The 27438-nt window shown below is 41.2% G+C and overlaps 1 protein-coding gene and 1 non-coding gene across 28 annotated transcripts in view; both read right to left on the reverse strand.

Annotated features, from left to right (window-relative positions):
• Positions 1–5928: 5928 nt before the first annotated feature.
• The window catches only part of Ccar1 (cell division cycle and apoptosis regulator 1), a 42598-nt gene continuing 21088 nt past the window's right edge, over positions 5929–27438 (reverse strand). For 8 of the 27 annotated variants that reach the window (XM_087597828.1, XM_087597817.1, XM_087597812.1 and 5 more), the window contains 14 exons: positions 25779–26004; positions 24965–25078; positions 24301–24467; positions 23367–23577; positions 22484–22567; positions 19663–19848; positions 16165–16356; positions 13947–14186; positions 13058–13169; positions 12190–12299; positions 11769–11915; positions 8540–8849; positions 7145–7350; positions 6445–6791 (listed from right to left, as the gene is read on the reverse strand). In XM_087597828.1, coding sequence (XP_087453954.1) covers positions 6732–6791; positions 7145–7350; positions 8540–8849; positions 11769–11915; positions 12190–12299; positions 13058–13169; positions 13947–14186; positions 16165–16356; positions 19663–19848; positions 22484–22567; positions 23367–23577; positions 24301–24467; positions 24965–25078; positions 25779–26004 — 2365 coding nt within the window. In that variant the 3' untranslated portion in view covers positions 6445–6731. Of the gene's footprint in view, positions 6792–7144; positions 7351–8539; positions 8850–11768; positions 11916–12189; positions 12300–13057; positions 13170–13946; positions 14187–16164; positions 16357–19662; positions 19849–22483; positions 22568–23366; positions 23578–24300; positions 24468–24964; positions 25079–25778; positions 26005–27438 lie in introns of all 27 variants that reach the window. The other 19 variants (XM_087597832.1, XM_087597825.1, XM_087597820.1 and 16 more) reach the window with 6 other exon arrangements.
• Positions 24593–24657, reverse strand: Snord98 (small nucleolar RNA, C/D box 98). Its single transcript, XR_015646051.1, has one exon. It is a non-coding gene; the product is annotated as a small nucleolar RNA SNORD98 (small nucleolar RNA).

Consider the following 27438-nt stretch of genomic DNA (forward strand, 5'->3'; position numbering starts at 1 on the left):
CTCACTCAGTGTTTTGAAACTGGTCCAAAGCCTCAGGGTAAAGTAACAGATGGTTTCAGTAGATGGCACACGCAGGTGAGGCTTGGTCTAGTGTTTTTTGTCTCCTGTGAAGGATGGTTCAAAGTAGGTTTTCCTCTAATTAAATATTTATGTTAAGCCAGAAACAGCAAGTGGTGTTTTCTTTTTTTTTTATTTTGTGTGTATATGTATGTAGCCCGGCTTATAGTTGTTTTTTGCATCTAAGAAACAAAATGAATGGCCATTAAATATTAACCTCACATGTTAGAAGTAGATTGTTCTTTTCCTGACTGAAAAAACAAAGGCCAACAACTAAAGTGTTCCCAGATCTAATAACAGGAGTGGGAAGCCAGGCTCAACAAAGGACTGCCCTTACAGTATACAAACATTAGGTGATGTGAGTGCCATTTATCCTGTGTCTATTAAGGAATATATTTGAGGGTTAATTTTAAAACAATCCAGAAAAATACGGGGAAAGAGCACAGAAAAAGCTGAATTCAGCTCTATCGCACCTTCATGTGCTCTCCTTAATCAGAGACCTAAACAATTATAATTCCTTGAAAGCATTCCCCAACCCCTGAATTAGCAGAAGTCGAAAGAAACATCATAGGACCTTAAACCAAATCAACTAGCTTAAGTTACACTGGAATACAAAGGGAATTTAAAATTATAAACATTGCTCAGCACAAATAGAATAAAAAAATAAGCATGATAGGGGCTGGGGATTTAGCTCAGTGGTAGAGCGCTTGCCTAGGAAGCGCAAGGCCCTGGGTTCGGTCCCCAGCTCTGAAAAACAGAACCAAAAAAAAAAAAAAAATAAGCATGATACAAAGAATTTTTACATGCTTCATCATGTTTTTTTGATGGTTATGGGAGCATGGTTTCAAGACGGGGATTCTCTGTTTAGCCCTTGCTATCCCAGAAACGTCACTCTGTAGACCAGAGATCTACACTCAAGAGATCCACCTGCCTTTGTCTCCTGAGTGGTGGAGTTAAAGGTTTCCATTTTTAAGATAAACCAATAATGAATCCTTGAATAGTATTTCATGACAAGTTCTCATTTGCAAGGTCGTATATTCAAACGGCCAGTTCTAGAAACATACATATGAGTAACATACTACAGACGGCGCAGGCTGCGTTTATTTATTTAGGGATGCGTATGTAGAATAGTTAAGGAAGAGATCCTGTGTCTTGATAATCGGCTTTGGCTGGGACTGAACTTACATTGTACAAGCAAACCGCCAGCGAACATAATGGAGTTCTGCCCTCCTCTGCTTCCCACCTGCTGGCATTTACAGGTGTACACCGTGCCCAGCTAGAACACCACTTTCTTTTTAATATTGATCTTAATTTTATGTGCAGTAGTGATTTGACTGTAGTCTTGAGCTACCATGTGGGTGCTGGGAACTGACCCCTGGTCCTGAAGAACAGTGATTTTTTTTTTTTTTTTTTTTTGACTTTGCAGTCCAGGTCCTTTATTTCCTTTGTATACATTAGGCCATGAATCCGTATGGAATGGGCCCCAGCAGCTCAGGCCCCTTTCCGTTAGTCCTCACAAAGGGGGCTTCTCTGGGTGGCGCAGGCTGGCGCTTCAGCTGAACCCAGGTGCCCTTCTCTTTGGCTTCCTTTTTCTTCTGATCGTTCTCCACCCGCTTCAGGAAGCTGTCTCTGCTCTTCCAGTGCTTGATGTGCTCAATCCGCACATTGATCGTCTTGGCCAGAATCTTGCCTTTAACTTGCTTGTTTACAATGATGCCCACGGCATGCTGGGTGACATTGTAGACTTCTGGTTTTGCCGTGGTAACTTATGGGGCATTCCTTTTTGAACAGTGCCCATTCCCTTGATGTCTACAATGTCACCCTTCTTGTAGATTCCCATGTATGTGGCCAAAGGAACGACTCCATGTTTCCTAAAAGGTCTAGAGAACATATACCTAGTGCCTCTCTTCTTTCCTTTTGTGTTCGTCATTTTGGCGAGTTACTGGAAGATGGCTGCCCTGACGGAAAGACAGTGAGTGATCTTAACCACTGAACCATCTTTCCAGCTCCAAGTTAACCTGTTTCTAAAATGTATGGATCCTCTGGAAGAGGTTCAATTCTAAGCACCTATAGGGCAGCTTACAACTACTTAATCTCAGTTCCAGAGGATCCAACATCTCTTCTGGTCTCTATGGGCACCAGGTACACATGTTGTACCCAGATATACAAGCAGGCAGAACATCCATACACATACATAAATACATAAAAATTCAAAAGAGCATCTTCACAGATAGATTCAGGTACTAGGCTTAGAAATTAAATATTATCAATAACAAAAAAGGGTGGAGCTGAACATGTGGAACACACTTCAATTCAAGCCCTGATCAGGTAAGCCAATTTCCAAAGCTATTAAATATAGTTATCAGGCCAGTCAGGGTTATATCTCAGCAGTTTCTTTGTATGAAGGAGGTCCTGTTCTGTCAGTTGTTAATTTCATTCACAGAGCCACACTCTCTTCTATGAGACTGCAGCTCTTGGCTACTTAAGGATGATGGATGTAACACATTCTTGCTTTGGATGCTGGGGATTTAACCTAGGCCTTCACTCATGTGCCCCCAGTCATACTCATCCTCAGAGTGCCTCAAATTTAAGAGTTATACACACTTGACAACAATTCTAGTTTTTGAATAAACATCCATAAATTAGTTGAAGAAATATAGTGTGTGTGTGCTGGTGTTCACGTGGACACCTCAGTATGCATGTGGAGGTCGGACGAACTGTAGGAAAAGGTTCTCTTTTTCACCACAGCAGGGTGAAAACTTGGTCAGGCTTGGTGACTAGCCCGTACATCTGACCCACCTTACAACAGTCTTTTTTTTTTTTTTGAAATAGGGCTTTGGGTAGCCCAGATTGGCCTTGAATTCCTATTCTTCTGGTCACAATTTCCTATATGCTGGGATTATAGACACATGCCACTATGCCTGGTACTGCTTGTCATTTTCGTTGTCTGTTTTTGTTTTTCCACACAGGATTTCTTTTGTGTAGCTCTGGCCGTCCTGGAACTCCCTATGTAGACCAAGTTGGCCTTGAACTCAGAGATCTACCTACCTGTTTCCCCTACTCCCTCCAATGCTGGGATTAGAGACACGCAGCCCGGCCACTACCGCCACCACCTAGCTCAGTCGTCTCTGTGCCAAGTAGATCTAGAACAGGTCCTGAGTAGCGCCCAGGTTCCTATCAAAAAGCATGCTGGATATTGCCAAACATTTCCAGAGAAATAAAAAAAAAATAGGTGTATGTACATGTCTAAATGCACTCCGTGTGACTTTTTTCCCTTGGGTGGGGGTGACCAGGAAGGTCTCTCTCTCTCTCTCTCTCTCTCTCTCTCTCTCTCTCTCTCTCTCTCTCTCTCTCTCTCTCTCTCTCTCTCTCTCTCTCTCTCTCTCTCTCCAGTCCAGGCTGCCAGGAACTCTTGATCCTCCCTGCCTCAGCCTCCTGAATGCTGGGAGCACAGGCTGTGCAAGCACATCTGATCAACAGCTCTTAACTATATTTAGGGATGTTTGCTTGTGTGCACTCAGCCCTGAGGTAATCTCCAACACCAGCCTTCCAATAAGCAAGACCAAGAGTCACCGCATCAGAGCAGAAGTCCACACATGCATGCTAACGAAGCAGGCTGGCCTTAAGCTTCGTGACCGTCCACCTTAGCTTTCAGAATGGTGGCATTACAGTTGTGAGCTACTATACTTTATGCCTACCTACCGAGAAGCCTGCCCCCATACCTCGCCTCACATCCAACCATGGGCTTTCTATAAAATGATGGAAATAACTTTTATAGTAATTTAAAGGAGATGCCCCCATACATTTCAAGCATTTGAAAACTTGGGACACCAGCTGGTGTGGCTTTACTGAAGGAAGCATGTGACTGAAAAGTAAGCTTTGAGGTTTCAAAAAGCCATCCCGAGGGCACTGTTTCCTGCTTGCAGTTCCGGATGTGAGCTCTGCGGCTCCTGCTGCCATGCCTATCATGCACCGCCACATTTCCGAGCCTCGACGCTGTAACTCTTATCCCTCTAGAACTGTAAGTTACATTAACCCTTCTTTCTGAGTTGCTTTGGTCATAGTGTTTTACCACAACAGAAGAGGCCATCAGATCTCCTAGAACTGGAGTTACAGATGACTGTAAGCCATTATGTGGGTGCTGGGAACTGAGCCCAGGTTCTTTGCAACACCAAATGCTCTTGTCTCTTTTAAAGATTTCCCTCTATTTATTTTTCTATGAGTGTTTTACTTACATGAATGTCTTTTGCACTGAATGTATACAGTGCCTGAGGGGCCCAGAAGAGTCCACTGGAATTACATATGGCTGTTGGGTATCATCTAATGCTGGTATCTAATGCTGGAAATTAAACCTAGGTCCTTTCGAAGACTAGCCAGTGCTCTTAACCACCCAGTCATGCCCCAACCCTTCAGTGCCCCTTTCCCCCAGACACATCTCTACAGGTCTATGTGAGGTCAGGTTGTCCGGCATGGCAACAGGCATATCTATGCCTCCTTGAGTAATTTCAAAGTCTATCCTGCAATATTTTAAGGAAATTAATGTCCTTTTGTTTTTGAAAGAGGGTCTTATTTGCCCAGAGCTGCCCTGAATTTCTAATTTCTGGCTTCCACCTCCTGAGAAATAAGATTACAGGTATATACTACTACACTTGTTATAGGAGACTCTGTCTCAAAACAAAACCCAACAGTATCACATAAGATACATACCTTACTATAGAATTATAGTTTGTTACATAAAAATACAGTTTTGAGAACCAGGAGGCAGAGGCAAGCAGCTTCTGTAAATTCAATGTCAGGTTGGTCTGCAGAGTGTTTTAGGACAGCCAAGAATACACAGAGAAATGGGGGCGGGGCATATGTTTATTAGGGGACATGTCGGACTGGAGGGATGGGACACTAATAGAGGACTAGAGAAATGGCTTAGCACTGGCTGCTCTTCTAGAGGAGTGGAGCTCAATTCCCAGCACCCACACAGCAGCTCATAACCACCTGTATCTCCAGTTCCAGGGGACCCAACACCCACTTTTGGCCTTTGTCGGCACCATATGTTAATGCGTTGCAGAGAGATACATGCAGACAAACATCTACATGTGTAAAATATAAATTAAACAAATAACACGTGTAAAATATAAATTAAACAAATAACACCCCCACTCCCCAGAAAACAAGAAGAAGCATCATTTTGAAATAAAAAGTGGCATGAAAACATGAGGTCCTTTAAGGATCCCCCTTCTGAGAGCCACACTATCTACTTAGCTTAGATAAATGGCTAATGTGGTACTTTACATAATCATATTCATCTACAGAGAATATTTACCATTATTCTAGCAAAATAAATCCAAACAAAATACAAATATCTTTTTATGACAGTGAAGCATTCTTCTAGCTTTTTAGATAGAAAACTGTAATTACCTCGAACAAAAAAAAAAAAAAAATGTTTTTTAAAGGCAGGGTCTCTACGTAGACCAGGCTGTTCTAGTAGTCACTATGTAGACTAGGTTGGTCTTGAACTCAAGAGAGCCAACTGCCTCTGGCCCCCAAGTACTGGGATCAAAGACTGTGTTAGCACACGTGGCAGTCTGGTGTAGAGTGTAACTGATAACACAATCCACCTACCCTCTCTTCCCCTGTGGTGTTCCTACAGCCGTGCACGATCGCCACATGGGCCTGCCTACAAAATCAGAGGATGCCAAGCCACGTGCGTAGCCTCTGCCAGCTGGAGTGAGCAGCATCCATTAGAGAATACTTTACTTTTCATTATCAAATGTGCTCTGAAATTTACCCGAGTAGAAACCTGATTTACAGTAAATTATATGTCCTATCTTTTTAAGTCTCGAAACATCCACCAAGATTCTGAAGGAACTACACAGATTAATTAAAAAAATATTTTTTAATGACTTAACTTAAGGCATCAATCAAACTGACGATGTACTGGCTTGTCACTAAGCTGTGCATTTGATGTCCACTGCCTCCTTTTTAACTTCTGAAAATTAAAATAGAAGTATCCAGGGCAAGTAAAACAATTAACTGAGTACAGTAACTACTGTCAAGACGGTTACTTTGTGTAAACTCTAAGCACAATGCTAGCTCGATCGCTTTCTCAGTTGTAGGCTTTTACACAGCGTCTTTTGGATTAATTGCATTGTTCCTGAGACAGTGTCTCACTGGGGTTAATGGGATGTGCCACCATGAGCAGACGGCTTAACAACTACATTTAAACACTGAAAATACTAGTCCAAAAAGGTTGCAAATATTAAGGAGCATGCTATTTTATGATACATACTGACACTAAAAAAAGTGAACTATAAAACTATAAAACAATAGTTCTATAAATAAAAGCAAAATGTCTAGATATTTCAATAAAAGACATTTAGTAATTACAAGTTATTGTCAATTAAACTGATGAACTTTATTGGGGTTAAAACTATAACAAAGTTCATCCTAAAAGATTTTGCAATGCAAAATTCTTCACTCAGTGAGTATTTAATTTGAATGCTAGAAATTACAGGCAATTTTCAAAAGCAAACTCACATTCATAAAACTTTATACATCATTTGAACTAACATATGTTTATACTACTAAAATCAAACATGCATTGCCCTCAAACATTCCTGTGTCATGATTTTTATATAGTACATTATTTAACACCACTCCTCATCACCAAATGTATTTTATCATACACTTGAACCATTCTCCTTGGATTTCTGATCTCTGTCTTCATTCTTTACGTTATCCTGTAAAATAGAAACAAAGTACACTTTAATTAGTTTCTTGTTACTCTGAAGTTAGCTTAAAATAGTCCTTACTGAGTGGTAAATATTAACAAATTAATTTTAATATGTTGCTGCCCAATTTTTCTTCAATTTTAGTGGTTTGGGACACTAAACTTAGGGCTTGGCCATTAAGCAATAAATCTAGCCAAATATTTGGTCTAATAAATATTAGACATGAATACATAAATCAAATTTGCATATTGTATGTAATTTCTAGGAAAAAACTATAAGATCACAATACTAAATTACATTAAAATGCGAGAAATAGATTTTAAACTTTAAACCATGAAGACAGAAAAGACAAATCGCCTCACCTTTTTTAGGACAGTGTGGATATCATCCATGACTGTGGATAAGTTTCTGAGTGTTTTATTCAATTGGTTTTCAAATTGCAAATTCATGTTTTCTGAAACCTTCAAGTTTTCTTGTAATTGACCAAGGTCTTTTTTGACCTCTCTAAGTTCACCAGAGAGGCTTTTGTTAGAATTCTCCAAGTTTAATATAGTTTTTCCGTCTTCATCTGTTAAAAAAAACAAAACAAAACCATATTGAGCCCACATGGGAGAAAGAAAACTCGCTGTTGTAAGCTGTCCTCTGACCTCCCAGGTATGCCACGGTCTATTCCCCCCTCTCCCCTTAGTGAAAAAATAAAAACTGAAGTATAAGAAGCAAAAGAAGCTGGCAGGATCCCTGTAACTCCAGCTACTCAGGAGGACGAGCTTCCTTTAGCTGTGTCTCAAAGTTGAAATACCAATAGACTTAGGGATACAGCCCAATGGCAGCCATGGACCTAAGGCACACGAGGCCCTGCCTCTGTCTTCAATACTGCAACAGACAGACAACCACACGACCTCCCACGACATCAAACTTCTGTGAAATGTTTATGAAAGTTAAATTCTTTTAACTAGTTATAAAGTACAACATGATCCAGTGTGCTGGCATCAAGTCCTCCTGAGGCTGAGAATAAAGGACTGCTGTGAGTCTGAGCCCAACCTGGGCTACACAGTGAGTTCCGTGACAGCCGGCTATGAAGTAAGAGAGAGAGAAAAGAAGCAAACGACCAAGGGTTTTACATAGGGTTACTTTTAGCTGTAGGTTCCTCTTGTTTTGTTTTGTGACATAAAAATCACTGTGTAGCTGGCTGGCTCGTCTGGAACTTGTTATGTAGACTAAGTTTCTCAAAATCACAGAAAGCCACCTTCCTCTCTCTCCGAGTGCCAGATTCAACTTTCCATTTTTGTGACTATTTAGAGCAAACAGAAAGTGGTACTAGAGGGGGTTGGGGATTTAGCTCAGTGGTAGAGCACTTGCCTAGCAAGCGCAAGGCCCTGGGTTTGGTCCCCAGCTCCGAAAAAAAGAAAAAAAGAAAAAAAAGAAAGTGGTACTGGTAGAGGTTAGAAAATATCAAAAGTCACGTCTCAAGCCTACAATGCTAGCACTGGGGCACACAGTAAGAGCCTGTCCCAACATCTGACACATAAGCTATGGTTCTTATAAAGCTAAGCAGTTTTCTAACTAGCAGCAGAGATAACGAAACATAAAGTCGGGAGCTTCTGAGACGGCTCAGCCATAAGAGCACATCCTGTTCTAGCACCCTCTCCAGCGCCTGTAACTAACTCCAGCTCCTAGGGCTCTCCATCGCTCTCCCTCTCCCTCAGGCCCGATGCCACGACTCCTTAGAAGTCCTAGCATACTGCCAGCAGCCTCACCTGTTTTCTCCTCTAGTAACTGGAGCTTCTGTTCTACCTCAGCTCTTACTTTTTCACTCTTTTCCAGCTTTTGTAAGAGACTCCCAACATCCACCATTGCACCGTTGTACACAATAAGCCCTACGTTTTCTTCTCCATCCTTCGATTCCTGCTTCACTGTTGGTGTGGGAAGTAGTAACCTGTTTCCCAGCGTCGTGTCCCCCTGCAGCGACTCTGGCTCGTCATGGCTCTCGCCGTCTTTTGAGGTGTCTGTTAATTTCCGATAGAAGCACGATTCTCGGAGCACTACTTTATTGAGCAGTTTCTTTACCTATTATGCAAGCAAATAAAGAGTAAGATGAAAACACAAGTATTTTACCTATTATACAAGCAAGTAAACAAATGGCTGAGATGCAAATACTCTTCCTCACTGCAGAACTGAACAGGAGCCTTATTCAGACTGGGCAATGGCTGTCGCTGAGTTAGATCTGCCTACCTCTGCCTTCAGAGTGCTGGGATTACAGGTGTGTGCTGTAATGCACATTGGCTGTAGCAAATTTTTCTTTTTAAAATCTTTTAGAAGAGAATTTTTGGTGTGCTTCATCTCCATGTATTTGTACTCGCATGTGTTCTGGGTACCCTCAGGGGTCAGGGGAAGGGAACCCCTGGACCTGGAGTTACAACAGTTGTGTAGCACCGCCTGAGGTGGCTGCTGGGAAAAGGACCCCAGCCCTAAGTAGTCTTTTTTTTTTTCCCCCCTTGGTTCTTTTTTTCCAGAGCTGGGGACTGAACCCAGGGCCTTGCGCTTCCTAGGCAAGCGCTCTACCACTGAGCTAAATCCCCAACCCCCTAAGTAGTCTTAAGAGCCTCCTCCAACTCATGATCCTCCTCCAACTGTGTTGTAAACTTCAAAAACACTAAGCATCCATCGTGATCCTTTTCTCAGTGTCTACTACTAATCAGTTGGCAGTATTTAGAATTTTAAGTATTTTCTCTATAAATTGAATATTTAAGTTATTTGAAAAACACGTTGAGAATATTTATTTTCTATTGTGTATGTGGGTGCCCATGTGCTGTGAAACTCATGTACAAGTCAGAGGGCATCTTGTAGGAATCAGTTCTCTGCTTCTGCTATGGGGTTCCCAGGATCTAACTCACATCGACAGCCTTGGGGACAGGGATCTTCCTTAACCCAATGAGCTATTCCACAAGCCCAGTGCTCTGTTTTTGTTTTGGGGTTTTTGTTTTTTGTTTGTTTGTTTGCTTTTGAGCAGGGTTTCTCAGTGTAGCCTTGGCTGTCCTGGAACTATAGACCATGCTAGCTGAAAACTCAGATCCCCCTGCCTCTGCCTCTCAGGAGCTGGAATTAAAGGCATGCACCACCACTGCCTGGCCAGGGTTTTGTTCTCCAAGATACAGTCTTGCTATGCATTTATAATACCTCAGGCTGGCCTTGAACTCACAATACTCTAGCCTCTGCCTCTCAAGTGCTGTAAGATTACAGGTGTGATAGAAACACTAACTCGAACTTTTTAAGTAAATGTTTAGTTCCAAATAATAAAAACCAGAAAGTGGGCATGGTGGTACATGCCTATAATCCTAGCACTTGGGAGGCAGAAGAAGGTAAATTTCTTTGCGTTTGAGGCTGGCCTGGTCTAAATAGTAAAGTCCATGACAGCCAGGGCAGTATAGAAAAACCCGGTCTCAACCACTCCCAACTCACAAACAACCACCCCCACCCCAGCAATAGGACGACTGCTAAGTTAGGAAACATGCATAGAGTAGAATGTGAAGCAGATGTACAAAGGATGATGCAGGTCTATGCTCTCCTCTTGTATTTTAAATCTAGTCAGCTTGGGAGTGATCCTCTTGCCTCAGATATGCAAGTACAAGATTTTAGATGTGAGTCACTCCACTTTTATGAAAAGAAACTAATAAGTAAAAAAGGGGCTCATCATATACACCAAACAGTTTCACCTTCTGGAACAATCATGTCGTATGATTTAAAAAGCTCTAGAAATAGGTATAGATGATACTGGTCCTGAGGAAGAGGACTAGAGGAAAGGGTAAACAAACTTTCTTTTTCTTTCTATGGAGAGAAGAGTCTTCTGTATCATGGGAGGAGGAGGAGCAGGGAAGGGAGGGAGTCAGCTAAGTGAAAGCGATTTTTCAAAAACGGAGGGTGGAGGAAGGCGATTCTGGGATGGGGTGGTGTATGCCTTTAATCCCAGCATTAGGAAGCCAGAGGTAGTTCAATCTCTTCAAATTCAAGAATAGCCAGATCTACAAAGAGATCCAGGCCAGCCAGGAAAACTGCCTCAAAACAAAACAAAACAGCCAAAACCCACTAACCAACATTTTATGTGTGTGTTAGTGCACACACATGTATGGAGGGAAACTGAATATGAATAGGACACAAAGTGGGTACTGGAGCTAGAGGTCCAGGCGACTGTCAGCCACCTGATCTGGGTGCGAGAAACTGTGGGTTCTCTGCAAGTGCAGTGCAGTCCTGACCACTGAGCCACCTTCCAGCCCCAAGGTAACTTTAAAAAGAGAAGTGTTGGGGGTTGGGGATTTAGCTCAGTGGTAGAGCGCTTGCCTAGGAAGCGCAAGGCCCTGGGTTCAGTCCCCAGCTCCGAAAAAAAGAACCAAAAAAAAAAAAAAAAAAAAAAAAAGAGAAGTGTTTGTCTGAGCAACAGACCAAATGTAACCTTTTGTAAGCTGGGTTTCTTCTGGGCTCCAGGATCAAACTGGTACTATCAGGTTTAGTAACAAGTACACTACCCGCATTCTGGCCCTAAAGACGGCTTCTTTAATAGCAGAGACGACAGAGCTAGTTCTGGGACAGCCAGGGCTACAGAGAGATACCCTATCTTGAAAAACAAAAACAAACAAAAAAGATAATTTCTTTTAAAAAGTTAACAGTTGAGAAGGTTTAAAGAGAGGGGTAAAAGGGCAATTCGATGGCTTATATCTATAAACACAATATTTAAGAGGCTACGGCAAAACTGTCACAAGGGAAGCCTGAAACCCACAGAAAAGGTTAAGTAGCAACTTCTGACACTGGATAAGTGAATTTATTCTGTCTCACCTGTAGGAAGGGTAACCTGACAGAAAGCTTCAAGCAGAATGTAACTCAGTGAAGGAGAACTGTCCAGCCACGACTAAGGCCCCAGTTTCCCACCATAAAGGAAAAAATGATAATGATAAAAATTCCCTTTATTTTAAATTCACAACATCGATTGATTACCTGAGCCCGAGAAAGATGCAGTCCAAGAGTATAAAGTATTTCTTCCAAATCCTTTTCAAGAAGGTAACCACAATGACTTTGATCAAAATAAACAAAGGCCATTAGCAGATCCCTGTTAACTGTGACCATTTGAGGCTTCTCTTTTTCCTAAAACACACAGATGATATGGTAAATAGTTTTACCACCACAAAAAGAAAAAAAAAATGAGGCTCTGTTTATATGAAAGCGCTAATCTTAGAAAGATCTTTATCTCACTTTGGCTAAAATGAGTGGATTTTGTACATGAATATGAAAACCAAAACAAAATTAAAAACGGTGTGACAGACACAAATCCTCTCATAGCAGTAAGTGTAAGGTAAGGAAGTGTTAAGGTATGGAATTCAAGAATGCCATTATCCCAAGCAGACAGAGGAAAGCCCACCTTGTCCTTTGAGGGTCTGTCCTTGCAGTATCGGCTGACGTCCCTTTTGTCGTCTCGTTTGTTCACTTCCTCCTCCTCCCTGTCTGTAAAGCAAAGGGGAGACAGGTCCGCTGCGCGCCCCCATGATTACAGCAACGTTAATCACCACTTCAGACACTAACTGAAAACAAATTTTTATTTGCTAAAGCTATCGTTTCGGGTTAGAGATGGCTCAGTGGTTAAGAGCACTGTCTTGCTCTTCCAGAGGTCCTGAGTTCAATTCCCAGCAACCATGTAGTGGCTCACAACCATCTGTAATGGGATCCGATGCCCCCTTAGGGTGTGTCTGAAGACAGCTACAGTGTGCTCGTATACATATAATAGATAATTCTTCAAAAAAAAAAAAAAAAAAGCTATCATTTCCTGGGACTGAAGAAATGAGCCAACATTTTTTGAAAGCACTTGTTGCTGTTGCAGAGGACCCTGGTTCAATTCCCAGCACCCACATGGTGGTTCAAAACCATCTATAACTCCAGTTTCAGGAGATCCAATGCCCTCTTCTAATTGCCAATTGTGGTTGACTCCTTTCACACGAGCCACAGTAAATGCCCCCGAAGGAACTACAGTGCCACCAACACTGATGGACACAGGAGGCAAGCACTAGCAAGTGTTCAATTATTCCTTAGAGTACAACAGCTGGGGGTGGTGGTCTGAGCGAGTAACCACAGTGCTCACTAGGAGACTGAGGCAGAATAGTGCTAGCTAAAGTCAACCTGGGCTATAGGCCAGTGTCGGGAACAAAGCAAGACAAGAAAAAATGTCAAAAACTCGAAAAAAAGAAAGTATATGGTCCATTCTATAGCACTGAGGGTGTCTGATGCACACATACCGTCCTCCTCCTCCTCCGCCTCCTCTGCCTCCATGGGGTCATACTCATCCTGATTGTTATCTTCTTCAGTTTCATCATCATCCTTAGAATCATCTTTTCTTTTCTCTTCTTTCTGTAATTTAAGAGGACTTAAAATTAAGCAGTATTTCATGAAAAAGACAAGTAAATGTCAAGCCCAGTAAATGGATGTATTATTTCTAACAATTCCAATTAGACTTCTCATAACAATAATAATCTATTCAAATGTGGCACGATGGGGCACAGCAGTAATCTTAGCACTTGGAGGTGAAGGCAGGAGAACGTGGAGGTCACAGCCAGCTGACAGAAAGAAAGGGAAGGGAGAAGAGAAAACAATAGAAACAAAAAAAAAAGGGAAGTTGGCTAGAGAGATGGCTCAGACATAAAGAGCTCCCAGCATCCACAGGACAGCTCCACAACCGTATGTAACTTAACTTCAGTCTTGGGATCCACACGCTCTTCTGGTGTCAGAGGTCAGCAACCACACACACAGAGCATAGATACACATATATGCAAAACAAATACATTAAAATAAGGAAGGAAGGTAGGAAGGGTAGAAAGAAATAAAAGCACGGGAAAAGAAAAGAAAAGGAGGATCAGGGAGGAGAGTAACATCAGAAACTGGCTCTATATATTAAGCTTTGTTACAGGGCTCAGGCTGGACCTGAACTCCTCATCCTCCTCTTTCCACCTCTGAGGTCCAGGATTACAGGGTACGTGGGCCTATACCCAGCTCTAATTTTCTGAGACAGCCTCATATGGTCTGTGTCCAACACGACATTCAACACTTTGGAGCTTGGCCTTTGTTACCATCTATAGGTGGTAACCAGAACTTTCTTAAGTTCTCTTGACTATCTTGGAAATTACAGACCTTCCTCTCATCTCTGTCTTCTTTTTTGTCTTTATCATCGCCCGATTTTCTCCGTTTTGGTTTTGGTTCATCAATATCATCTTCTCTCTCTTCTTTTTTATCTTTTCTCTCTTCTTTTTTGCTTTTCTTTTCCTTATCTTTTTTGTCCTCTTTCTCAGGAAGAGAGAGTAATGATTTGTATATTCTGACCCCAAAATCTCTTTGAAGCATTTCATTGAAAAGTTCTGCAAACAATGAAACCTATAAAAAGACAACGACATTAATACAAATACTGAATAAATCCAGCTATAAGTCATTTAACAAGCACTGTCTTACCATACTTATTATCTATACCTAAAACTGAGCCATGATATTTTATGAGGGAGATTGTATGCCACCATGTCTAGCGCAAAAAGTTTTTCAAAGACAAAATCTTTTTATGGTAGTCAGGCTGGCTTTGAACTCATGGTCTGACTGCTGGATTATAAACTCATGTCATCATACCCTGTGCAAAAGATGTTTTAAAGACAAATATACTGCTAGCCATGCTAGTACATTCCTGTAATCTCAACATTTGAGAGAGAAGGCAGGAAGAACAGTTTACCATCATCCTTGGGCATTTGAGACCTGTCTCAAAAATTGAGCGTGGGATACAGTGCAGCATACCTGTAATCCCAAATATCAACAGTTGGAAGAGGAGAATCAGGAATTCAGGTCCAGTGGGAGCCATACATCAAGCATGAGACTAGACTGGGTTACATGAGATACGTAGAACCATATAAAGAGAATAAACATAAAAAACAGAATATAGAGTTATGCTTACTGATGCAGTATGTAATTGCAGCCCCTAAGGATACTGAAGCAGAATAATCATGAGTTGAAGGCTTCACTGAACTACAAATTGAGTTTAAGGCCAGCCTAGAAACTCTGTAAGATTATTAAGAAGTAAAAAGAAGATAGGAGATGTAGTTCAGTGGTAGAGGCCTTGCATAGCACACATAAGGTCCTGAGTTTAATCACCTCACTGACAAGAGAGGAGCTGAGGAAGGTGGTGCAAGCTTGGGAATCAGAGGAAAGTGGATCTTTGTGTATTCATGGTCAGACAGACATATGTACTAAAGACCTCGTTAAGAGATTTAGAGAGAGATACAGACAGACAAGACAGAACACAAAATTTAGGTTAAAAGATAACCACTCATTTTCTTTTATAATCTAACCAGTCACAAATTTTTCAATTCCATTAAATGGTACTTTAATTCTAAAGAAACAATAAAGCATTACAGCATCACCAAGAAAGGTGGTTTAAAGAGAGGGGTAAAAGGCCAATCCGATGGCTTATATCTGTCAACACAACACTTATCAAGGAGGCTGAAGCAAGACTGTCCCAAGGGAAGTCAGCCTGAAGCCCACACAAACGATGGGCAGCAACGTGACACTGAATAATACAACTGATCGTCTCACCTTTTGGAAGGGTGACCTGAGAAAAAGTTCTGAGCTACGAGAGTAACTCAGTGAAAGAGCAACTGTCCAGCCATGACTAAGGCCCTAGCTTCTACCCAACTAGTGGTGTATGTGGAGATGCCCGGTGGTTAAGGACAATGGCTACTCTTTCAAGGGCAGCTTGCTTGGTTCTTTGCACCCACATGGTGATTTACAAACAGCCGTAACTCAAGATCCAGGAGACTGGACCCCCGCTCTTCTGGCTTCCACAGGAACCAGGCACACACGTCAAGCAGACACAAACAGAGACAAAATAACCACACAGACATGAAATAAAAAACAACAACTAGATATCTATCTTCTGATGAAAGAACACATTCCCTCTCTCAAAATGCCTTAGAACAGGCATAGGAACACAGGGTTGTAACTGCAGCACAAAGAGGAGAGCGGCAAAGAACCAGGAATTCAAGAGTCTCACTACAAAGCAACTTCAAGGTCAGCAAAAGCTACTAGAGACAGCCTTGAAAAAACAAAACAGAACGAAAAGCAAGAGTAGCTGAGATCTAATTTGTTAATGTACAGGAAGTGAAGATGACTAATGCACACCACAGAGAGAGAGAGAGAGAGAGAGCAGTCAGTGTAGTGCGCCTCTAAGAGACCCCAGAGAGGAAAGCTGCCTCTTCCCAGTGCACAGTGAGGAGCAAACGCATGCTGCCTACAGCACTGGGAGGACTTAGGACAGCATTCCACGTCACAACTGTGCAGAGTATCTGGATCCTCACCCAAACTTTAACATTACCTCAAACGAATGTTCTTTATTATCTTCCAATCTGTAGTCTAAAAGGACACTCAAAGACATGATGCTGCAATCAAACTTCCCACTTTTTGCAGCCCAGTTTGGATGGACAATTATGGCAGGCTCATCAGGCAAAATGTATCTTCTTTCTTGGCGTTGGCGTTCCACTTCTTCTTGACGTTTTCTTTCTTCTTCCTAGACATTTGAAAATTTAAGTTATGGCAAAACTTTCTGTAAAAAGTGCGTGTGTATCAAAATATACTCTAAGTCTAATATGCGCGCGCGCACACACACACACACACACACACACACACACACACACACACACACACACGCACACAGACACACACATGCGCGCGCGGATGCGTGTGCTGGTTCATGACTACAATCCCCACACTTGGTGGCACAGACGGAAAGAAGGATGACCCCGAGTTCCAGGTGACCCAGCCACATATGAAATGAGCATCAGGCTAGCTTCTGCTACAGGGTGAGATCTTGTTCCAAACCAAAACTCGAAGTCTGACTTCTTACAGACTACTTAGCCATAATAATTAGAAACAGAGACAGTGCCTTTATGGCTCCTAGTTCTTCCTTACATTCCCTTTACTGCATTTGTTTATTTAAGGGGACAACAGCACACAACTGGGGGTCAGAGGGCAGGCAATTGTCTTCTGCCACCATGGGTCCTAGAGACTGGACTGCTTTTGTCAAGTGTCAATGAACACATCTGGCTTCTAAAAACATAACTTCACTGGAGGATGTCCAATCATCCTGGGCAAACACAGTCTGTCCCTGAGTAGTGAGATAAGCTGAAACAGACTCAGGCCCTTGCCAGCTCAGTAACAGTATCATCATTCAAAATGTAACACAGGGAAGAGAACAAGAAACCACACACTCATGGACTGCCTAGTAACACAGGAAGTGCCCTGCTGTTCCCAAGGGAAAGCTTCATCCCAAGAAATGTCCTCAGAAGTTCCGGGGTCAGCATGCCCAGTTTATGGTTGGTCTGCCAAAGTGGAGTCCTCTTCCCTTCAAAACTACTCTTTCCCGGGGTTGGGGATTTAGCTCAGAGGTAGAGCGCTTGCCTAGCGAGCGCAAGGCCCTGGGTTCGGTCCCCAGCTCTGAAAAAAAAAGAAAAAAAAAAAAAAAAAAAAAAAAAAAAAAAAAAAAAAAAAAAAAAAAAAAAAAAAAAAAAAACCCTACTCTTTCCCTTGGTGCTACTGAGAAGAAACTAACAAGTTCCCTAGCTTTCCTTTCCTTTTAACTGAGTTTCTAAAATAACAAAGCAACCAAGCAGTACCAAGGAGGCAAAGGCAGACACATCTCTGACTCCAAGGCCACCCTGGTCTACGTTCAGAGTGAGTTCTAAAGACAGTAAGAGCTACAGACAGATCTGTTTACAAAGAAACAAAACAAAACAAAACATCAACAACAACAACAACCCCAGTAAGCACCCATGTTAATACATGCTTGTGATCTCAGCACAGAAACGGTCAGATTGTAAGGATGGTCTGGTTTATGGAGAGACTTCCAGGTCAGTCAGAGTCACATCAGTTATACCGTCTATCAAAAAGTAAATTAAAAGTGGAGCAGGGCAGAGACAGCCTAAGTGAGTAAGGAACCTTGCTGCCAAACATGATGACCTAAGTTTGATTCCCCCAAAGAAAATCATCTCCAGTAATTATCCTCTGACCCCTGGATAAGTCCAATGGCATTTTCAATCCCACACAGAATAAATACAAATGAGTTTTTATAATAAAAAGAAAAATCACTAATTTTGGAGGGCACTTAAACACGGTACAGGGAGTGAACATTAATTTCAGCAGGTATCACCTCTGCGGTCTAACATCTAACAATTGTCTGTAACTCTTTAAAAAGACTTCAAAAGCCAGTAAAAACCCATGGGGAAAAGCACTTGCCATAGAAGCCAAGTTAATGACCCCTGCCCATGGCTTACCACTTAAAAGAACCAAATTGTGACACTTCCACACACACACACACACACACACACACACACACACACACACACACACACACACACACACCCCACTTTGGCTGGAGACTGCTCAGCAGTTAAAAACACTTGTTGCTTTTAAAGAGGACCCAGATTTGTTTTCCCCCTCCCCACCCCTACATGATGGCTCACAACTAACTGTAATTTCAGTTCCAGGAGATCATTGTTCTTTTCTGACCTCTGGGGTACCAAACATACATAGATGCAACAAAACCACTCATCTGAGTACAAATGTATCTTGCAGGGGGCCGCGGGTGCAGAGTTTCAAGGCCACCGACTCTTGTCTAGTTTTATACTATGACAGCATCTACATTCCTTTCGCATTTCATTAACTACATGGACTTTTTTTTTTTTTTTTTTTTGGTTCTTTTTTTTGGAGCTGGGGACCGAACCCAGGGCCTTGCGCTTCCTAGGTAAGCGCTCTACCACTGAGCTAAATCCCCAGCCCCAGACTTTTTTTTTTTTAAACACAGGCTACTTTTTTTTTTTTTTTTTCCTTCTAATTTTATGTGCACCAGTGTTTGGCCTGTATGTACAACAGTTAACTACATGTCCAGTGCCCTCTATGGTCGAGAGGACAGTAGATCCTATAATGAGTAAAGGAAGCCCTAGATGAGTATATATTTTTGACATGAGCAAGGCCTGTCAAGGACTCAGACCAATTGGCCCATGGTAAATAAGACAAACTGTTACTCATATGGGCCCTGCTCAAGAGGGGTGCAAAGCTTTCTTTCCTCGGGAATTCTTGGTGTTTAGAGATGACTGACCAGTATGTACAGACTAGCAACTGTGGTTTCCTTCTTCTGGGTGCCTGAGACTCTAACCTACCAGATTAGCCAGATTCTCTTCCTATGCTGCAATTAACAAGGTTCCGGGTTTCGGTGATATTAGTTAGAAAACCCCATGTGATTACAGTTTCTTTTGGATAAGTATCTGTCCTTTATTCACTCGCCACTGATAACCAGGGTTCCAGACTGAAGCCAAAGAATGGGCAGCAGGATCCCCTGGAACTGGAGTTAGGGATAATCGTGCTGGGAATTGAGCCCAGGTTCTATGCTAACACAGAAAATCATCTTAATCACTGAGCTATCCCTCCAGCCCCCCCCCCCTCTGCCCACTTTTTGATGAGGAAAGGTTATATAGTAGCCCAGGTTGGTCTCGGCTTTAAGGTCCTGTACCTCATAAGTACCAGTACTCAGTTCAGACTAGCCTGAGCTTATAAAACAAGCCATAATCTTAAACTATAATTCAAGGGGCTAGAAATAGAAAGATGGCTCAGTGGTTAGGAGCACTGGCTGCTCTTCCAGAGGTCCTGAGTTCAATTCCTAGCAACCACATGGTGGCTCACAACCATCTGTAGTGGGATCTGATGCCCTCTTCTGGTGCACTCACGTATACCTAAATACATAAATCCTGTTCGAGTCACATGTTCCAAGAACTCCCTCTAAACCATCACTGATGTGCCAGTATGCGAATGGACTACATACCTCTTTATCATCCTCAGACTTCTTATCATCCTCATCTTCCTCTTCCTTTTCAGACTTCTCTAATTCCTTCTGCTCTTCTTTCTGTTCTTCTATTTTAAGCTGCTTTGTCAGGCGAGCTATTAACTGCGATTTTAGTCCTTTGGAACTAAGAGCTCGACTTTCTAATTCTTTTCGGAGATCGTTTACCTAAATATATGGAGCATAAAAACACAGAAGAAAAAAGTAGGATATTAAAAAAATATTTTTTGTCTGTTTCTCAAAGGTTGCAAATTCAGGGCTGGAGAGATGGCTCAGTAGTTAAGAGCACTGACTGCTCTTCCAGAGGTCCTGAGTTCAATTCCCAGCAACCACATGGTGGCTCACAACCATTTGTAAGGGGATGCGATGCCCTCTTCTGGTGTGTCTGAAGACAGCCAAAGTGTACTCAGAAATAAATAATAAATCTTTTAAAAGAAGTTGCAGATTCAAGTGTGGCCTACATAGGGAGTTTCAGGCAATCCAGGGCTACATGCAGCGAGATTCTATTTTAAAAAGTCAAATTCAGTGGAATAGACACTATCCAGGGCTTTTGAGAATGCAAAATGATAAATGTTTTTAGAAGATAATGTAAAACCTGTTCTTGAGTGTGTGTACAAATGTACATTTGCCATGGCACTGGAAATGGTGAGAGGACACAAGCTAGTTCCTGCCTTCAGCATGCTGTGGCAGGTCCGTTGTTTCTGGAGGCAGCCTCTACACGTGAGGCTTGAACAGCAGCAGCTTTACCCACTGAGCCATCCCCCTGCCCCTTATTTTTACTAAGACAGCCTGTGGCCTTAACTGGATAAACTTGCTTATGTAGCAGGACCAGATCTTGAACTCCAGATCTTCCTGTTTCCACCTCCCAAGTATTTCGATTACAAACCAAATCAGCAAATCTGGCTGTGAAACATGTTTTACTTTATTCTTATTTCTGAATATATGTATATGCCTGTACACATTTGCCCATTAAGCACAGAGGTATTGTGTCTACCTGGAACTAAAGTTACAAGTAGTTGTGAGCTTCCCAATGTGAATGCTGGGAACTCTAAAAAGGCAGTATCTACTCTTAAGGACCTCGCCATCTTTCAAAGTCAAGGTCCCTAAACAAGTTTCAAAATGCTTAAGATCATTTTAAGCCAGGTAAGATAGTAAGGATCCCAGTTTGAGGCCAACCCCCTCAATATTGTGAGACTTTGTCTTAAAGGGAATATATGTATTTTATATACGTATTTTGAAAGGTGCTACTACCACCCACCAAAAAAGTAAAATAACTTAATGTTAATAAAGAATAAATATTTTAACAAAACACAGAATCTATACTAACTAGAATGTGATGTCTAAAAATAATTAGACTGGACTGGATGTGGTGGCATATGCCTCTAATCCTAGTAGTGGGAAGGCAGAGGCAGGTAGTTCTCTGATTTCAAAGCCAGACTAGATTGGTCTACAAAGAGAAACCAGTTGTCCTTGGATACCCAAATGCTTTTTGTTTTGTTTTTTTAAAAAAAAAGCATCAAAATTTAAAACCAAGCAATGAGATCTGATGTCCTGGGATGCACATTTAATGGAAACACTCGGAAGACAAAGGCAGGTAGATTTCTTTAAGACTAATCTGGTCTACATAGCTAGACCAGCCAGAGTTACTTGGGGAGACCCTTTCTCAAAACCACAGCCTTCATATAAATAAGCAAGTACTAGTCCAAATCTTCTGCACAGACACACTCCCCTAGCTACCTGAATCAAAAAATTACACTTTTCTTTCTTTCCCAGTTTAGTAGTACGCTTACATAACATTTTACTTTCAAATTATAAAAATCAGATTCACCACTGAGTGTAGTGAGCGGCCCACAACTTTAATCCCAGCAATGGGGAGGCAAAGGCAGATGGATCTCTGTGAATTTGAGGCTGGCCTGGTCTACAAAGCAAGTACCAGAACAGCAAGGACCGCTACAGAGAAACCTTGTCCTAAAAAAACAAAAAATATAAAAATACATGAGATTTACCTTCTGTCTGCTTGTTTGTTTGAAGACAGGATTTCTTCTGAGTAGTGCTGGCTGTCCTGGAGCTAGCTTTGTTCACTAGGTTGGCCTAGAATTCAGAGATCTGCCTGCCTCTGCATCCTAAGTGCTGGGGTGAAAGGTGTGCACCACTAATGCCTACGTTTTTCCTGGGATTCTTCTAGTCTCCTTAAGTTTAGGCCATTTCCCAAACAAGAAAACAGCGCTATCAACGTAGTTCTACTGGAGGCACTGAGACACCTGAACTACACAGCCTCTTTAATTTACCTATGTACAAACATAAGACGTCAGAGTTAAAGACAACCCAAAAACTTGACTTTGAATGCCTGAAGCCTTTTTTATTGTGTTTTATATTTATTCACTCTTTTGTTTGATTTTTTGAGACAAGGTTTTTTTTTTTTTTTTTTGGTTTGTTTGCCCCTGAATAGCTCCCCCATCTGTCTTAAAACTAGCTCTGTAGACCTGAAACTCAAGAGATAATCTGTTTCTGTTTCATGTCATGCTACCATGCCCTGCACTGCAGACCTTTTAAAGACAGGGTCTCACTCTACATGCTAGGACAGCCTAGAACTCACTCTCCTGAAATGCACGCTAATCCTCCTGCTGTTGCCCCTTAAATCCTGACATGATGGTTACAAGCCACCATACCTGGGCTGAACGTCCCCACTTCAAACAATTATTCTTAGTCTCACCAAGTTTACTCATTTCGCTTCGGAAGTTTACAATGTGTAGTTACAGTTACTGTTTGCGCACTCGCCGTGTATGTCTACATTTCCAGTTACCTTCATTGCCTTTGGATCAAGTTTAGACCAATGGGTAGGAGTAGCAATTTCTTTAACTTCACCATCATCCTTCTCTTCTTCATCCTAACATACAAAGTTGAGAACAACATTACTATTCTGAAACCTAAAAGTATATAAGTAATTTATTTTAAAGTCTGTTGCTGATCTGTGCAAGGTCACAATGTCTCAGATTGTCTTCTCCTAAAGTTATTATTTAGGCAAGTCCACATACATACATTCTACCACTTTTAACTGATCACAAAGACATCAGCCAATCAAAGCCAGATCTGTGAAACACAAAAGGGTGATAAATTACAACACAAAGGATGTCGGGATACACAGACACTGCCGGTCTCCACTAACCACACAGTGTGTGATCTTGCCCCAATTTTCAAACCACCCAAAGACTGATTTAGTCAGACCTTTGAAATGTACCCAAGACGTTGCCACATAGCCTGAAATTTCAAAGCTCTCAGACTTGTGGTTGTCCAATTTCAAATATCCATGACTAGAATTGATGACCGTGAAAGAGAAAATTTTAAAAATTTGAGAAAATGGCAAAATGCTTAAAATGGCTTAATACTGAATCTTGCTCAACAACTGGTCCCAGGTTCCAGCAAATAGACCTATGATAAAAACAAAATTCTGTGCAATATAAGCACAACTTTTTGAGGTCTCAGCACTCTTAAATTTATGTTACCATAATAGACAGATTTTTATGAGAAAAGGAAATGAACTATACTGCTGAAAGCTGGATTACCAGTCGCTGCCAGCAGTTATGTTCCTCCATGTGTGTGTGTTATGTAGTGTGTGGTGTGCATTTGTGCCTGTGTTCCTGTGCCTGTGAGAAGCGGAAATGGAAAAAGGGATTAGCGTTCAGTGCCTGTTCTCCATCAGCCTTCTTGCGTTCACCCTGAAGCTTCTCGACCAGCTGCTGCTTGTATCCTCGGGAGAGGGTTTCCCACTCTGAGCGGGTGGGAAGGCAATGCCAAACATCCGGGAAAAATAAAACCACTGTCTCCACATGAGCTGGAACTGTACGCCCCTTGTGGGTCTCCTCAGGGCGATGGTAGCGAATCTCTGCAAAACGGTACCTGTTGCAAGGGAAGAAGCATGTTGGAAAAAAAATTCTACAATACATTTTAAAGACCCTAGTTCACTTGTAGCACATCAAGTAAAGAAATTTTGCTGCAAGAACTTGAGGTTGGTCTAAAGAAAAAAAAATTATAGAAGCCATAGTTCCTCTTTGGGTACATTTGGATAATAGTTTATTGGTTAAAAGAATACATTTCCAACAGGAATTTTCTGATTTGATTACAGAGCTACCCATATTTTATAGAATACCTGAAGAAGCTGGAAAGCTGTTCAGATTTCATGTGCTAAAAAAAGAATATTCTCAATTAAATTGTAAGAAATACACTAAAATACAAAGGACAAGTAAGCCTCAAGAGAAAATATGGCTGAACAAAAATAATCAGCAACTACATCACTTATAGCAGAGGGATTATAATGAAATGAAGTTCTCTCTGGACGGTCTTCTCCAGCTATACATGAAACGAAAAGTATTTTCAACACACATCCAATTTCCAAAGTACAGCGTAACGAAACATTTAAAATTTCAGTGTATTTTGATTAGTTCTTAAAGTCCCTTCCCCCAAACATTTTGGCACCAAACAAACTTTTGCTACCAATGGGGATTTTCCTTTGAGATTACCTGCATGACGGGGTGATAAGGAAAGGGGAGAGGCTGATTGGCAAGAACAGCTACATGAACTATTAGAAGAACATTCCTAATCAAGAAATGGACCGGTACTTACCATTGTGTGCACACACTTAGATCAATGCCTGTCAGGGCCTTACAACAACGAATGGCAGTCTTAATCAACACAGAGGGGTCTTTTTCTGGGTTTGGTCCATCCAGCGAAGGAGACCAGTGGCCTCCAATGGCCATGGCTTCATCCTTGCCTTTCATTCCCACTAGAAACTAATTCAAAACAAAGAATCATTTACATCTATAACACAGCCCATCAAATTACAATAGATACTTAGGAAATCGGAAAGGTACAAACCTTCCCAATACCACTTTTACTACCTCTGGTCAGTCAAGGAGAGTTCAGTTCATCATGTTCCACACTGCATTTCAGCAATGGAATAGGATTTACACATCATAACTCATCCTCTAAAATACTTCATCAGAGTTCTTTTAAGGAAACAAGCTATGTAAATACAAACTTCAAAAGTATCCAAGAGATTTTACTAGGCTGTAAGTATACACATAATCAAATTCATAGCTGAACTAGAAACACAAAAATTACAGCCATATTCTGTAACAGGAAAAGTATCTCTAATTAAATAAAAGTAGACTTAATATTATGCAACTAACAAGATTTCAAATGTCCTTGTTTTTATTATTTTGTAAATACATTGAAAACTATGATAAGTAAATATACAACTAAAATCAAAATAAACATTTCATTTTACCTTAACAAGTCTAGCAGGATGCTGAAAACCATCACGAAGGTCTTGTGGGTCTTCAGCAAGAGCACATGACTTATGATACAAATCTTCCATACTAGGGCTAGCCATCAGCATTACCTATTATAGTCAAATAATTCAATCCTGTCAAAAGTCTAAAGTAATGTGAAAAAAATGAGAAGTACTACTAATTAACATTACATAAGATATTTTTTTCCAAAAAATGGAATATAAAATGCTACAGAAAAAAAAATAGTATTTGATGCCTCATCAGCCAATTGCAAGAAGCAATTTTCAGATCAATCTTTTTTTAAAAATTTATTTATTATATATAAGTACACTGTAGTTGTCTTCAGACACACCAGAAGAGGGCATCAGATCTCATTACAGATGGTTGTGAGCCACCATGTGGTTGCTGGGATTTGAACTCAGGACCTCTGGAAGAGCAGTCAGTGCTCTTAACCACTGAGCCATCTCTCCAGCCCAGATCAATCTTTTAAAACAGAAGCAAACTCATTAAGCAGTATACCGAAAGATACCCTGAGGACTACTGTCTAGCACACTGACCGGCATCAAGTTTTACCCAGTTCTATAGGAAGTCACATGACTCACAACATTAACTTGTTAATATTTTTTAAGTTTAAATGACAAAAAATAGCCCTTGTTTTATAGCTTAAGAATTAAGACAGGTGTTAAAATAAAACTGTTAAATAGCTAAGACAAAAATCAGGCAATTTGAGTCTTTTAACTAACAACCATTTCCAAAGGATAGCTCTAAATGCTATGATATTCAAAACGTGGGTCACAATGGGATACAAACCTTTGCACTGTACAGGTGGTCAGCATCAGGTGGGTCAAGAACAGCCACATTTTTTTCTAAGGACTCCACTTCTCGGTGCATCACATAAAAATTGCAGTAATTTCCCAGTTGAAATGGTCTTGACAAAGGGAAAGCATCCACCCATGTAAACTGAGCATCAAAAAAGTCACTAGGAATATATAAGTTCTGATAACGGCGCCTTAATTCCATCATGTCACAACTGGGACTGAAAAGCAGACACAGACAGTGAATAAAAAGCCTTCAGGCCAAAGGTTATACACATGTATTCATGCACTTCCAAAGCTACATACAAGTTGACAGAGTAAAAATGAACAGATTCAAGATGAGCAGCTCATAATCACATTAGTGTAAGGAAGTTTTGAGTTCTACAATTACAGATGAAGAGCTTTAAAACCTATTTGTAATCGGTTCATTTGGTGTTCTGTAAATTTATATAAATTTTAACAATAGAGAATAAAGAAGGCTTCTCCATATAGTATATTTTGAAGGCTGAGAAAGTGCTTTTAGTTTCCTTCAGGTTTCTCTGAAATATTCGAACTATATACTTAAATGTAGGAGTAAACAAAGTCTGTACTGCTGAATAAATGATATTTAAATGTCATGCTTACTTCTCTATTTTTTGTGTATAGGTTCTCATTCCTTAGAGAAGACCCTTTGAAATTTAACTCCAAACACAATCCCAGAGAACACCTGAACAAGTGTTCTTTTCTCCCTTAGCTGCAAGCATAGATACTTGAAAACCCTGTATACAAAGTGATGACAGGAACTAAATATCTGATTGCTTTCCCACATTTATGCTACACAGAAAGACACAATTTTATTATATGGGAAGAGCCTAGATTAAACATACTTAAATTTAAAAATTCCCATGAGTCAGGCGTGACGGCACATGACTCCAAGCAGTCCAGATACAGAGGCAAGCAGAAGTCTTTGAGTGCAAGGCAAATTCACAGGAAAGCAAAATCCAAAGCAGCTCTAGGTGATCTGTAATTTCAACACTTCAGTGTGGAGACTTAGATCTATGCCACATTACACTGCAAACAGGGACAAGTTACTTGCTGTTCACATCTAACAATAACTTTTCAAAAAATGTGCATGTATGTATGTCTATATGTGTTGTGCTCCAGGATGAACTTGCAGTTCCCATGGGGGAGATCAAAAGAGGGTGTCAATTCTCTGAAGCGGAGTAGTTGCAGTGGTTCGAATGAGAATCGTTCCTATTGGCACACAGATTTGAATGCCCAGAGTGCAGCCAGTGGGACTGTCTGGACAGTATTAGAAGGTGTGGACTTGTTGGAGGAGCTGTGTCACTGGGGTTGGGCTTTGAGGCTCCAAAGGCACATGTCACTTCCAGTTAAGTCTATCTCTGTCTTATTCTTGTAGAGAAGGTCTACAGAGCCATGCCTGCCTGCCGGCTGCCATGATCATGGATCTACTTAATATCCTCTGGAATTATAAGCCCCAAATTAAATGCATTCTTTATAAATTACCTAGGCTGTGATGTGTCGTCACAGCAGTAGAAAAATAACTAAGACCCGGTGGGAGTAGCACATACTTTTAACTCCAGCACCCAGGAGGCTGAGGCAGGCAGATCTGAGTTTGAGGCCAGCCTGGTCTACAGAGCGAGTTCCAGGACAGC

This window comes from Rattus norvegicus, chromosome 20, assembly GCF_021556685.1.
Source record: "Rattus norvegicus strain SHRSP/BbbUtx chromosome 20, alternate assembly SHRSP_T2T, whole genome shotgun sequence".
In the NCBI taxonomy this organism is placed as follows: Eukaryota; Metazoa; Chordata; class Mammalia; order Rodentia; family Muridae; genus Rattus; species Rattus norvegicus.